The sequence below is a fragment of the Chelmon rostratus genome, chromosome 20 (genome assembly GCF_017976325.1).
Source record: "Chelmon rostratus isolate fCheRos1 chromosome 20, fCheRos1.pri, whole genome shotgun sequence".
NCBI lineage: Eukaryota > Metazoa > Chordata > Actinopteri > Chaetodontiformes > Chaetodontidae > Chelmon > Chelmon rostratus.
The window spans coordinates 1760851-1776157 of record NC_055677.1 but is presented as its reverse complement, the minus strand read 5'-3'; the positions used below and the strand labels follow the sequence as shown (position 1 = coordinate 1776157).

The following is a 15307-nucleotide window of genomic DNA, read 5'->3' as shown; positions in this document are numbered from 1 at the left end:
CTCTGACTTTAGTTTCTCTTTCAGGATTCCCTCCCTGTTGTCATGAGCCTGGGTCACATGATCAGTGTTGCTCCTCCCCTCATCATTTACAGGACATCACCAGGCAGCATCTGTGTGTGTGTGTGTGTATGTGTGTGTGTGTGTGTTGCTCACAGATCAGCTGTTTAACATGATGTGTTTATCAGTGTTTCTTTTGGCTCGAACAGACTGAATTAAAAAGGCTTTTCTGTCAAGATGTTGGTGCTTCAGCATTTAAATGATGGAAATAATCTGTTTTGTTGAAGTTACAACTAAACTGCATCAAAGCAAATGATGACTGACAGGAAACACAAACACAGTTCATCTCAGCACAGGAGACACATTTTTAATCAGTTTGCAGTTTTTGGGGATGATGTTATTGATTCTTTGGGACTAAATAATCTTTGTTCGTTTTTATTTTGTGCTAATTGTCGGCTGGAAGCTGGTTTTGGGTCAAAGTTTTCAAATCGTGCTTGCAGGATGTCAGTTTGTGAATGTTTGGAGAAAAAAAGAGAAGATTTGCTCATTTCTGGGCCAGAAGACTCAGATTTTTCTGACATTTTGCTGAAACTCTCCATCACATGTTGGATTTGTCAGTTTTATGAGACACTGTGTTTTCACACATGATGTGATTCAACATGTTTTTACTTGCATTTTGTTTTGTCTTCCCTCTTTCTACCATTCAAGCTGTGTCTCGTGTGCTGGACACGTTTGAGCGCTGAACACTGAAAATGTCATTTTTTCACGTCATGTATTTTTTAAATGGACTCACCTCTTCACACCTGTCTGGCCTCATTGACCCTTATATCTCATCGCATGCATCACGCTGTCAGAATACAGGGCTCCTGTCTGTGGTCGGACTTAAAAAGAAGCCACCTGGTCAAACAGCAGACCCAACAGGACACCGAGCTGCAGATGGTCACACTTCAAACACTTCAAACCTTCGGCGCGGCTTCGGAGTTTAATGGTTTCTTTTGTTGTCTGTTTTAAATTTTTCTTTATTATAGACAGGAGTCTGCACAGGGTGTTTTATTTTGAAAACCTCCGTTCCTGTGTCTGACATCCTGTCTGGCTCGTTCTGCTCTCTGCAGACTGACACGTCGTCCGTTACAGCATATGGGAGCATATTCTGTGCTGAGCAGAACGGAGACCTGATTCTGAAACGTAGACTGAACGCGCCTGATGGAGCTGTATGGATTGTCTACAATGGCAGCGATCAGATCCGTCGGACGCTTTGCGGACAGAACACGGAAGTTAGGGGTAGTGCTTAGGGGTGACGGATGATGTTTTGTTGAGTTGGAAACATTACAGTTGAAGTGCTGACACAATGCGACTGCTCTCATCGCTCCACACACAGTAGATTTATGCCCTTGAAGTGAATCACCAACCCTGTTTTGAAATGGGAGAAAATATCTGAGTGTCAGACACACTTATAGGGAGGGACTGTCAAAGGGGTGGAATCTATCACAGAGAACGCGTTGCCAGCCTGAAACAGCTGGTAAAATTTGCTCTTTCTTATCCTCCTCTCGAAACCATTCGCCATGCCAACCAGAACATATTTACATCTACTGAGGACTAGGTGAAAGATTTAAGTTGTAACTTATACTGATGTTGGAACTATTTTAACTGATGCAATCCTGAAAACATTATTAGTGTGTAAACTCCATCTTAAGATAGATGACTTTATTAATCCCCAGCTGGGGACATTTGGGTATTACAGCAGCAGGTAATAGCAGTTGGAAAAAATAGCAACAGAAAGAGAAATACAAAATACAAGCTGGCTATATATCAATCAATCAATCAATCAATCAAAATGTATTTATATAGCACTTTACAACACTAAAGGTGACCAAAGTGTTTTCTAGTTAAAAACAAACTGTAAAATTAGAAATGAAAACAGATTAAAAGAAAACAACAACAGAACACACACCAGGGAAATAACAAACAGATAAAATCTAATAAAATAAGATGATAAAATAAAATGTCACCACATTACTGTGTATTAAAAGCCAGTCTGAAAAGATGTGTTTTGAGCCGAGTTTTGAAGAGGCCAAAGTCTGTGATGGTGCGCATGTCAGGGGGCAGTTTGTTCCAGAGTCTGGGCCAAGCGACAGAAAAGGCTTGATCCACCTAGATTTGTGGACCTTAGCGCCCTGTTTGGGTTTCGGACAGAGAGAAGCTCTGTCAAATAAATAGGAGCTAGGCCGCTGAGGGCTTTAAAAACAAAAAGTACATTTTTTTAAATCTATGTCACTGTCATGCAGTCTGTGAGGGACTGAAGAGCAACACTTTTGGTTGGGAACACTGGTAAATACAGCTGGAGGTCATCAGCGTAGCAGTTAAATGCTAAATTATGTCTCGCTATAATTGACGCCCTGCGGCAACATATAAAGTGAAAAAAGCAAAGGTCCCAAAATAGAGCCCTGGGGAACTCCACAAAACAAAGAGGCAACAGAGGAGGACAGGTCACCAATCATGACAGAAAAAGTCCTGTTGTTTAGGTAAGAATCAAACCACTTGAGTGCAGTACCACGGATACCAACATAATTATTTAAGCGGGACAAGAGAATGGAATGGTCCACTGTATCAAATGCTGCCGTTAAGTCAAGCAGCACAAGGACAACAGGACGTTTGGCATCAACAAACACAGTTATGTCATTGTGTACTTTAAGCAGTGCAGACTCTGTGCTCTGCCGTGATCTGAACCCAGACTGGAATTTTTCCAGGATAAAATTATTTTCTAAAAATGCCTGTAACTGGACAAAAACAATTTTCTCAAGGACTTTTGAGATAAAAGGCACGTTAGAAACAGGTCTAAAATGAGATAAAACATTAGCATCCAGATGTGTTTTTTTAAGAAGTGGTCTCACAACAGCATGTTTAAAAGAAGCCGGAACACATCCTGAGCTAAGGCAAGTGTTCATTAAAACCAAGAGGACAGGCCCAACAGTAGAGAACACCTCTTTAAGCAATTTTGTTGGGAAAACATCCAAAGGGCAATTTGTTGTTTTCATGTGTTTCACTACATCAGCAAGTGATGAGAGGGAGATGGGCTCAAAGTGGTCAAACGCTGAGGAGTGTGGGGTTGTAGCAGACTGGTCTGGTCTGGTCTGATGCTGCCGCTGCTCAGCGCTCTCACAGACATCACTTTGTCAACGAAAAAGCGCAAGAAGTCCTCACATGTAGAAACAGTGGCGTCAGACAGAGGACGAGAGTGGGGGCTCACAACGGAATTAATGGTACTGAACAACACGCGGGGGCAGTGTCCATTAGTCGAGATAATGTCGAACGAGGACGTACGTGTAATGAGGAAAGAACAGCGAGGGGGGGGGGGCTCAGTGAACGTGCTGTCGTCACCGGGTTAATCCACGTCTCCGTCAACAAGAGGAAATCCAGCACGTGTGTTGAGAAGCAATCGTTCAGGATAAAAGTTTCATTTGTCAAAGACCTCGTATTAATGAGGGGGACGCGCACTGGCGTGTGGTCGGTTCGCTTGGAACCACGAGCAACAGGACGGAGATTTTCCTGCAAGGAGCCTCGTCTGTAGATGCTGACCCGCCACGGGCGGCTGGGATGTGTGTAGCCGGCATCTGGAACAGCTGATCGGAGCCAGCTGACCTCCGAGGAGCACCGCACAATGAAGCCGTCAAATTCCCGGGGTAACCGCAGCAGGTGACGATGATCGTACTCCGAGGACTGTGCCAGGCAGACTCTCAGTCGAACAAGGACTCCGCTTCGTTTCCCCCGCTTTCTGTGACGACGTTTGCGGGGCGGAGGAACAGGTAGACGCCGCAGGTAGTGGGGCACAGACGCCAGGAACGGTGGGAGCATCTTTGACTGTCCACTACAGTCGTAGAACGTAGACTTTATCGATCATACACCAGCAACGGTGACACATTATTTACAAAAAGTGAAATTAAGAGCAGGAGCAACAAAACACAGAGCAGAGGTGGACGGCTCGCCATACACAAAGGCGCCATCTTTGTCAAATACATATATGTACATTTATACTAATGAGTATATAAAGTCCAGGTTCCAGGTGGAGGAGGTGTGTAAGTGAGGAGCAGAAGGAGTGGAGGAGAGTCTGCAGAGACTGTGTAGAAGGACAGAGCTGATGATACTCTGTCACATCCACAGCAACACACAGGGAGGATGCTGGACTGGACACTGTGTCTGACAGTGGAGCTGATCTCAGAGCAGTTCACACTGCAGCACTGACACTCATCTCCACTTGTTGTGGTTCCTCTGTCAGTCACTGCTGGATGAAGCTCTCCTCTCCACTCTACCTCCCAGTAACATGGCCCAGTCAGAGCCTCTCCACCCACAAGCTGCTGCTGCTGCTTCAACCTCTCTGGATCATCAGGACGCAGCCGATCGGCTCTCAGCCAATCACCTTTCTGATCGCTCACACGCTTACTGAGACCACTTCCATCTGATGAGAGAAGAAGACAGACAACAGGAGTCATGAATCAGAGTTTACAGAGACTCCTTCATCAGCTGGCAGTCAGTGATGCAGCACATCCAGTATAAAGAGCAGCAGGGACTTCAGTCCTGTTCAGACCAGAAGTGGAGCGGCTGTGTAGCGTAGCCAGCTTCCTCTCAGCTCTCATGTTAACGTGTTGGAGTGAACACACTGAGCTGGAAGCTCACACACCTGCAGACACTTTGGCCATCAAGCCTGTTTACTCTGCACATTTCACTCAAGTACACAGTGGAAAAACTGCTTTCTCTGCTCAAAATGAGCTTGTATGTGTGAGACCACATGGTTACTAAATGTAATGATGGTTCTTTGAAATGAGAGCCAGAGATGTGCAGGCTTCAGTCACACTGATCTGAGAGCTGTGACAAACATTAACTGATCAATTCTTTAGTGCTGAAATGAGAGAACAAACAGTTTGAGATCAGATTTGATGGTACGACAGTTTGATGAAGGAGGACCTCTGTCTCTATACAGCTTGTGATGCTGTCAGCTGTAATCCAGCTTTATTTCCTGTAGACATGAACACAACAACAACAGTCGTCTGCACATCAACTCAAACACATGATCACAACAAGACTCTGACTCCTCTGATTGGCTGACTGTTCTCTCTCTCTGTGTATCTGTCCAATCCTGAAGCCTGTCACCATTCTCCTCTCACAGCTTCACTGAGGAAAGCAGCTGCTGAGAAGGTTGGAGGTTTACAGGAAATACTGGATCTGTGCTTTGATACTAACTGTGTTTAGAACAAACCTGCTGAGACCAGCATGGACTGACTCCAACCCTCTACTGACCTCAGAGTCTTCAGTCTACAGTCTGGACTCTCCACCAGATCAGACAGCAGCTTCATTCCTGAATCCTGCAGCTCGTTTCCACTCAGGTCCAGTTCTGTCAGATGGGAGGGGTTGGACTTCAGAGCTGAGGCCAGAGAAGCACAGCTGATCTCTGACAAACTGCAGCCCCACAACCTGAATAAAGAATAAATGATGAAGATAAAAATCCATTTCTAATCCAATCAGATGTGTTCAGGTTGTAAATGTGCAGCTCAACATGACTCTGTCCTAATCAATGAGCTTTGCCCTAAAATCAGTCCAGTGACTTTGTCATTGTGTTATTGTGGATCATCATAATGTCAGATTCTACAGACATCATCCAAATGTCACCACAACATTCATACAGCTGTTCATGTCAACACAGATCAATAACATGCTGCTCATCTCACTCAAGTCCACATATTGATCCTTTAAACAGCTGTGTGTGTGTGTGTGTGTGTGTGTGTGTGTGTGTGTGTGTGTGTGTGTGTGTTCTGAAGGATCAATATCAATCATCAGTCATTATTTGTGAAAACACATTAAAATCATCAGAAACTAAAGAAATATTTCCACTTCATCAAGTCAACTTGATCAATTGAAACAAATATTAGTTCAGAGGATCTTCTGGATCCAGATGTGAACGTTTACCAAAAATCATCAACATTCATTGACTTGAACAACTAACAGTCAACATTTTCTACACTTTCTTTAAGAAGCACAAATCTTTGTGACTGAAGACTAAATTTACTTCAACAAACATGAAAATATCAACAAAAGCTCATTTAAAACGTGACTGATGGAAGTTGTGTCTGAACAGAAATGAGCTTCACTTGTTCATTAAACATATTTTCATTCTGTTTTTAAATGTCTCTTTTCATAGTTGATCTGTCACATGTTTTGCTTTCTCTGCAACACTCAGCTTTTATCTTTACCTGCGTTCTTTCAATTCATTTTCTGTTTCCTGTTTTTATTCTGTTTTCAATGTAAAACACTTTGAGCTGCATGTTTTGTACAAAAGGTCTTTTATTAATAAAGTTTATTATTATTATTCAAGATCGACAATAGTAACAGAGAGTCAGTGAACTGACCTCAGAGTCTTCAGTCTACAGTCTGGACTCTCCAGTCCAGCAGACAGCAGCTTCACTCCTGAATCCTGCACCTTGTTGTTGTAGCTCAGGTCCAGTTCTGTCAGATGGGAGGGGTTGGACTTCAGAGCTGAGGCCAGAGAAGCACAGCTGATCTCTGACAAACTGCACCAACTCAACCTGAATAAAGAATAAATGATGAAGATAAAAATCCATTGATAATCCAATCAGATGTGTTCAGGTTGTAAATGTGCAGCTCAACATGACTCTGTCCTAATCAATGAGCTTTGCTCTAAAATCAGTCCAGTGACTTTGTCATTGTGTTATTGTGGATCATCATAATGTCAGATTCTACAGACATCATCCAAATGTCAAAGAAGAGCCATGTCTCTCTTACTAGGAAGCCTGATCTGGTGCTTTCGAATGAACTCAACAATTTTTACAACCGTTTTAACAACTGTATTTTTAATGAGGAACTGTCGGTTTTTAAAAATGTTGTCTCCTCTCAGAATATCGTTGTCGACAGGGGCAAAGTGTGTAAACTTTTCCGGGGAGTCAAGGAAAGGAAAAGCCCTGGCCCGGATGGCATTGGAGGGCGTGTTCTTAAGAACTGTGCTGACCAGCTGTCAGACATATTTACTTTTATTTTTTCAATGTCCCTCCAGCTTCATAAGGTCCCCTCACTTTGGAAAGACTCCATTATTGTCCCAGTTCCAAAATCTGCATCCCCCAAATCACTAAATGATTTTAGACCCGTGGCATTAACTTCCCTAGTCATGAAATCTTTTGAGAAGATTGTCAAGGAAGCACTTCTGACCTCTGTTCAAGATAACCTGGACCCACTGCAGTTCGCTTACAGGTCAGGCAGACGTGTTGAGGATGCATTAGCCACCCTTTTAAATCTTGTCTTGACTCATCTTGAGGGAGCCAAGACTTTTGCTCGTCTTTTATTTATTGACTTTTCATCAGCTTTTAACTGCATACAGCCACACATTTTAGCAGAGAGACTGAGGGACTTCCACAGCATTGATCCTGGTCTAATAGCCTGGCTAATGGACTTTTTAACAGAAAGACCACAACGTGTGAGGGTAAATGGTGTTTTTTCAGACACTCTCGTCTCCTCCACTGGATCACCTCAGGGCTGCGTCCTTTCACCATTACTGTTTGTTTTGAACATGAACGAGTGCCGTAGCCAACATGTGGGGCGTCACATCTTGAAATTCGCAGATGACTCAGTAATCGTGTCCTTACTGAGCAGTGACGACCCTGACCATGGCCCTGTAGTGAAGGAATTCACAGACTGGTGTTCCTCATCTTTTATGTGTATTAATGTGTCAAAGACCAAAGAAATGGTGACAGACTTCCGCAAACATCTGTCAGCCACTCCTCCTCTCGTCATTGAGGATCAAACCGTTGAGCTGGTCCATAACTATAAATATCTTGGTACTAACATTGATGACAGGCTGTCTTTTGATCTCCATGTCGATGCTGTTTGCAAGAAGGCCCATCAACGCATGTATTTCCTCAGGAAATTGCGGAGTTTTAATGTTGACTGCACTTTTATGAGAATGTTTTATTCTTGTTTTATTGAGTCTGTTCTGACATTTTCTTTGATTTGCTGGCACGGCTTACTTTCCCTCAAGAACTAAAACAGACTGCAGGGTATAGTGAGAGTGTGCAGCAGAATTGCAGGCATTGACCTCAATGATCTTGCTGACATGTACAAGCTCAGGACCCTGAATAAGGCCCGCTCCATTCTCACTGACGAGTGTCACCCTTTGGTTGGTGAGTTTGTGCTGCTCCCGTCAGGCCGCAGGTTCATCCTGCCAAGATGCAGGACCAACAGACTTAAGTACTCTTTTGTCCCTGCTGCCATAGGTCTTCTGAACAAGTGACTGATTAATGTACTGTCCCATCGATTATTTCCTCTGTGCAATATGTTGTTGTTTTTGTGATTGTTGCCTGTTTTTGTTACTGCTGGCTGTAGATCAATTTGCCCCACGGGGACAATAAAGACTCCTTGAACCCCTTGAATGTCACCACAACATTCATACAGCTGTTCATGTCAACACAGATCAATAACATGCTGCTCATCTCACTCAAGTCCACATACTGATCCTTTAAACAGCTGTGTGTGTGTGTGTGTGTGTGTGTGTGTGTGTGTGTTCTGAAGGATCAATATCAATCATCAGTCATTGTTTGTGAAAACACATTAAAATCATCAGAAACTAAAGAAATATTTCCACTTCATCAAGTCAACTTGATCAATTGAAACAAATATTAGTTCAGAGGATCTTCTGGATCCAGATGTGAACATTTACCAAAAATCATCAACATTCATTGACTTGAACAACTAACAGTCAACATTTTCTACACTTTCTTTAAGAAGCACAAATCTTTGTGACTGAAGACTAAATTTACTTCAACAAACATGAAAATATCAACAAAAGCTCATTTAAAACGTGACTGATGGAAGTTGTGTCTGAACAGAAATGAGCTTCAGTTGTTCATTAAACATGTTTTCATTCTGTTTTTAAATGTCTCTTTTCATAGTTGATCTGTCACATGTTTTGCTTTCTCTGCAACACTCAGCTTTTATCTTGACCTGCGTTCTTTCAATTCATTTTCTGTTTCCTGTTTTTATTCTGTTTTCAATGTAAAACACTTTGAGCTGCATGTTTTGTACAAAAGGTCTTTTATCAATAAAGTTTATTATTATTGTTTAAGATCGACAATAGTAACAGAGAGTCAGTGAACTGACCTCAGAGTCTTCAGTCTACAGTCTGGACTCTCCAGTCCAGCAGACAGCAGCTTCACTCCTGAATCCTGCAGGTTGTTGTCACTCAGGTCCAGTTCTGTCAGATGGGAGGGGTTGGACTTCAGAGCTGAGGTCAGAGAAGCACAGCTGATCTCTGACAAACTGCAGCAACTCAACCTGAATAAAGAATAAATGATGAAGATAAAAATCCATTTCTAATCCAATCAGATGTGTTCAGGTTGTAAATGTGCAGCTCAACATGACTCTGTCCTAATCAATGAGCTTTGCCCTAAAATCAGTCCAGTGACTTTGTCATTGTGTTATTGTGGATCATCATAATGTCAGATTCTACAGACATCATCCAAATGTCACCACAACATTCATACAGCTGTTCATGTCAACACAGATCAATAACATGCTGCTCATCTCACTCAAGGCCACATATTGATCCTTTAAACAGCTGTGTGTGTGTTAAAGGATCAATATCAATCATCAGCCATTATTTGTGAAAACACATTAACCCTATAATGCCGTGGGTATCATATTTGATACATGCATTTCTGAAATGTTGTGCATTACCATATGTTAAAAACTTTGCTCAAAACGATACAAACAAAAAAACATATTTGCAAGTTTTTTTAATTGTTAAAGGGCCAAATAAAGTTTTCAAATTCAAAAAAATAGAATTTTTTGGTCATTATTTCTTGGGTCAGGCATTATAGGGTTAAAATCATCAGAAACTTAAGAAATATTTCCACTTCATCAAGTCAACTTGATCAATTGAAACAAATATTAGTTCAGAGGATCTTCTGGATCCAGATGTGAACATTTACCAAAAATCATCAACATTCATTGACTTGAACAACTAACAGTCAACATTTTCTACACTTTCTTTAAGAAGCACAAATCTTTGTGACTGACGACTAAATTTACTTCAACAAACATGAAAATATCAACAAAAGCTCATTTAAAACGTGACTGATGGAAGTTGTTTCTGAACAGAAATGAGCTTCACTTGTTCATTAAACATAATTTCATTCTGTTTTTCAATGTCTCTTTTCATATTTGATCTGTCACATGTTTTGCTTTCTCTGCAACACTCAGCTTTTATCTTTACCTGCGTTCTTTCAATTCATTTTATGTTTCCTGTTTTTATTCTGTTTTCAATGTAAAACACTTTGAGCTGCATGTTTTGTACAAAAGGTCTTTTATCAATAAAGTTTATTATTATTATTAAAGATCTACAATAGTAACAGAGAGTCAGTGAACTGACCTCAGAGTCTTCAGTCTACAGTCTGGACTCTCCAGTCCAGCAGACAGCAGCTTCACTCCTGAATCCTGCAGGTTGTTGTTACTCAGGTCCAGTTCTGTCAGATGGGAGGGGTTGGACTTCAGAGCTGAGGCCAGAGAAGCACAGCTGATCTCTGACAACCTGCAGTTCCTCAACCTGAATAAAGAACAAATGATGAAGATAAAAATCCATTTCTAATCCAATCAGATGTGTTCAGGTTGTAAATGTGCAGCTCAACATGACTCTGTCCTAATCAATGAGCTTTGCCCTAAAATCAGTCCAGTGACTTTGTCATTGTGTTATTGTGGATCATCATAATGTCAGATTCGACAGACATCATCCAAATGTCACCACAACATTCATACAGCTGTTCATGTCAACACAGATCAATAACATGCTGCTCATCTCACTCAAGTCCACATATTGATCCTTTAAACAGCTGTGTGTGTGTGTGTGTGTATGTGTGTGTGTGTGTGTGTGTGTGCGTGTGTGTGAGAGAGGGAGAGTGTGTGTGTGTGTGTGTCTGTGAGTATGTGTGTGTTCCTGTGTGTGTGTGTGTTCTGAAGGATCAATATCAATCATCAGTCATTATTTGTGAAAACACATTAAAATCATCAGAAACTAAAGAAATATTTCCACTTCATCAAGTCAACTTGATCAATTGAAACAAATATTAGTTCAGAGGATCTTCTGGATCCAGATGTGAACATTTACCAAAAATCATCAACATTCATTGACTTGAACAACTAACAGTCAACATTTTCTACACTTTCTTTAAGAAGCACAAATCTTTGTGACTGAAGACTAAATTTACTTCAACAAACATGAAAATATCAACAAAAGCTCATTTAAAACGTGACTGATGGAAGTTGTGTCTGAACAGAAATGAGCTTCAGTTGTTCATTAAACATATTTTCATTCTGTTTTTAAATGTCTCTTTTCATAGTTGATCTGTCACATGTTTTGCTTTCTCTGCAACACTCAGCTTTTATCTTTACCTGCGTTCTTTCAATTCATTTTCTGTTTCCTGTTTTTATTCTGTTTTCAATGTAAAACACTTTGAGCTGCATGTTTTGTGCAAAAGGTCTTTTATCAATAAAGTTTATTATTATTGTTTAAGATCGACAATAGTAACAGAGAGTCAGTGAACTGACCTCAGAGTCTTCAGTCTACAGTTTGGACTCTCCAGTCCAGCAGACAGCAGCTTCACTCCTGAATCCTTCAGGTTGTTGTTACTCAGGTCCAGTTCTGTCAGATGGGAGGGGTTGGACTTCAGAGCTGAGACCAGAGAAGCACAGCTGATCTCTGACAAACTGCAGTTCCTCAACCTGAATAAAGAATAAATGATGAAGATAAAAATCCATTTCTAATCCAATCAGATGTGTTCAGGCTGTAAATGTGCAGCTCAACATGACTCTGTCCTAATCAATGAGCTTTGCCCTAAAATCAGTCCAGTGACTTTGTCATTGTGTTATTGTGGATCATCATAATGTCAGATTCTACAGACATCATCATGCTTTTGGCGCCGTCCCAGGTGGCAGCCTGTAGCAGCAGCTCCCGTTGTGTTTTTTAAGTTTCGTTTATTTGTCCGTTCGTTCTTTTTTCTGTTTTTCTGATCAATCACAACTTGTTTGTTAGAGTTGTGACAATGTCTGGACTTAAGTTTGCTACCCTTCTCCGTGTTTTTCTTCTACTTTCCCTGCTTTTTGTAACTCGGAACTATCGAGCTAACGAGCAAATCAGTTCAACCAGTTTTTTAACAGGTTTAGCTCACCTCCTGCCACCTCTCAGACGCCCCCTGCCTCCCACACACCCACACTGTCCCAAATGGCTCGCACCAACCTCCAGCATTCTCCTGCACATCACCCCTCCATCTGTCCCCCCTCCTTCTCCTCCTCCTCCCCTTCCCCCACTGAGGACACCAGCATTAACCACCCAACGGTGACTTCAGGCCAGGTAAAGAGGCAGCTGGAAAGACTCAACCAGCGAAAGGCAGCAGGCCCTGATGGCATCACGCCTAGGATCCTGAAGACCTGTGCTAGCCAGCTGTCTCCTGTACTGGAACATCTGTTCAACCTGAGCCTGAGTCAGGAGAAAGTCCCGAGGCTGTGGAAGACGTCCTGCCTGGTTCCAGTCCCCAAGAAGCCGAGGCCATCTGACCCAGCTGACTACAGACCAGTTGCCCTCACATCCCATGTGATGAAAGTCCTGGAGAGATTGGTCCTAGCCCAGCTGAATCCACAGATGAGGACATTCCTGGACCCCCTGCAGTTTGACTATCAGCCCCATTTAGGAGTCGATGACGCTGTCATTTGCCTGCTGCAACGAGCCCACATGCATCTTGATGGTGGAGGAGGCACTGTAAGAATCACATTCTTTGATTTCTCCAGTGCCTTCAACACCATTCAACCTCTGCTATTGGGTGAGAAGCTGCGGGGGATGGGTGTCAACGACGCAGTGATCTCCTGGATTACTGACTACTTGACAGGCCGGCCACAGTTTGTCCGTCTGGGCAGCGGGCTGTCTGATGTGGTGGTCAGTGATACAGGAGCTCCACAGGGGACTGTGCTTTCTCCCTTCCTCTTCACCTTATACACCACTGACTTTAAATACAACTCTGAGTCATGTCACCTGCAGAAGTTCTCTGATGACTCAGCTGTTGTCGGGTGTATAAGAGAGGGAGAGGAGGGGGAGTACAGGACACTGATAGACAACTTTGTTGAGTGGTCCAAACAGAACCACCTGAGGCTGAACATCAGCAAGACCAGAGAGATGGTGATCGACTTCAGGAGGAAGAAGACGCCTTCACAGCCACTACGGATCAAAGGGGAGGTGGTGGAGGAGGTGGAGGACTACAAATACCTCGGAGTGGTGATCGACAACAGACTGGACTGGAAACCCAACACAGAGACTGTGTACAAGAAGGGGATGAGCAGACTCTACTTCCTGAGGAAACTGAGATCCTTCAACGTGTGCAGCAAAATGTTGGAGATCTTCTACCAGTCTGTTGTTGCCAGCGCCATCTTCTTTGCTGTTGTTTGTTGGGGCAGCAGCATCAGAGCCAGCGACACCAACAGACTTGATAAGATCATCAAGAAGGCTGGCTCTGTTCTTGGACTCAGACTTGAGTCGTTTGAGACTGTGGTGGAGAGGAGGACGCTGAATAAACTGCTATCCATCATGGACAATGATCAGCACCCTCTCCATCACACAGTGGACAGACAGCGGAGCACCTTCTCCCACAGGCTGCTACAGCTCCGCTGTCGAAGGGACAGATACAGGAAATCTTTCCTGCCACATGTCATTACACTGTACAATAACAGCTGAAGATAATAATAATAATACAATACTTCTTACCACTACTGTTTGCTTTTGATATTTTATTATTATGTATATAATTTTTTACTGCTTGTTATTTCGATATTTTATTATATATAGTTTGTTCTTACAGTCACGGTACACTTTATTTCACCGCCATTTGCTTTTGATATTCTTATTTTGATATTCATTTGCATTTGATATTCTTTTTTGTGCAATACTTGTGGCGGTTGGTACTTCCGTTTTGTTTATTTTGAAAGACCACTTCCTGTTTTGTTGTGTTTTTTCCTTACTTTACTTTTGTTTCCTGAGGCTCCCTTCCCCCAGCGGCGTCGAGGAGTGATCAGGCGCACCTGCATTCACTTCCTAATCAAGGACGCTATTTATACTCCACTGAGACGCTCCTCGACGCCAGAGTATACTACTACGTACCGTGGTACCAGTGGCTTCACGACTCTCTTGTGGTAACATTTATATTAACTACCTTCTCGTGATTTTCTCGTGTGGAGTAATTGTTTGTCTCTTTGTTTTTTCTTCCAGTGCCTCCGTGCCCACACAGCCCAGCACTCTCTGAAGCCTCCTTTTGTTGTTTGGATCACATTCACCATTTCCCTGTTTTGTGCAATAAACCTTGTTCAAACCTTCTCCGTTTCCGCTCCTGGGTTCCTCTCTACACAGTTCGTCACAATACTTTTACTACTGTTTACTGTTTGGCTATTTTATTATTATGTATATAATCTTTTTACTGCTCGCTATTTTTATATTTTTATTATGTATAGTTTGTTCTTTATATTCTTATTTTCACTTATTTCACTGTGTGTAATGCTGCTGCTGCACTGCAATTTCCCAGCTTGGGATAAATAAAGTATATCTATCTATCAAATGTCACCACAACATTCATACAGCTGTTCATGTCAACACAGATCAATAACATGCTGCTCATCTCACTCAAGTCCACATATTGATCCTTTAAACAGCTGTGTGTGTGTGTGTGTGTGTTCCTCTATGTCTGTGTGTGTGTGTGAGTGTGTGTGTTCCTCTATGTCTGTGTGTGTGTGTGTGTTACTCCATATTCCTCTGTGTGTTTGTGTGTGCGCGTGTTCTTGTGTGTGTGTGTGTGTGTTGCTCTGTGTGAGTGTGTGTGAGAGTGTGTGTGTGTGTTCCTCTGTGTGAGTGTGTGTGAGAGTGTGTGTGTGTGTTGCTCTGTGTGAGTGTGTGTGAGAGTGTGTGTGTGTGTTCCTCTGTGTGAGTGTGTGTGAGAGTGTGTGTGTGTTCCTGTGTGTGTGTGTGTTCTGAAGGATCAATATCAATCATCAGTCATTATTTGTGAAAACACATTAAAATCATCAGAAACTAAAGAAATATTTCCACTTCATCAAGTCAACTTGATCAATTGAAACAAATATTAGTTCAGAGGATCTTCTGGATCCAGATGTGAACATTTACCAAAAATCATCAACATTCATTGACTTGAACAACTAACAGTCAACATTTTCTACACTTTCTTTAAGAAGCACAAATCTTTGTGACTGAAGACTAAATTTACTT

The 15307-nt window shown here is 42.2% G+C and overlaps 1 protein-coding gene across 1 annotated transcript; it reads right to left on the bottom strand.

Moving 5' to 3' along the window:
* Nucleotides 1-6400: 6400 nt before the first annotated feature.
* On the bottom strand, nt 6401-11747 carry LOC121623667 (ribonuclease inhibitor-like; the record flags this gene model as incomplete). The annotated part of the gene is made up of 4 exons (XM_041961031.1): nt 6401-6572; nt 9154-9327; nt 10424-10597; nt 11596-11747. Coding segments are annotated over 4 exons (672 nt in total), but the record flags the coding sequence as incomplete, so codon positions are not given.
* Nucleotides 11748-15307: the final 3560 nt, after the last annotated feature.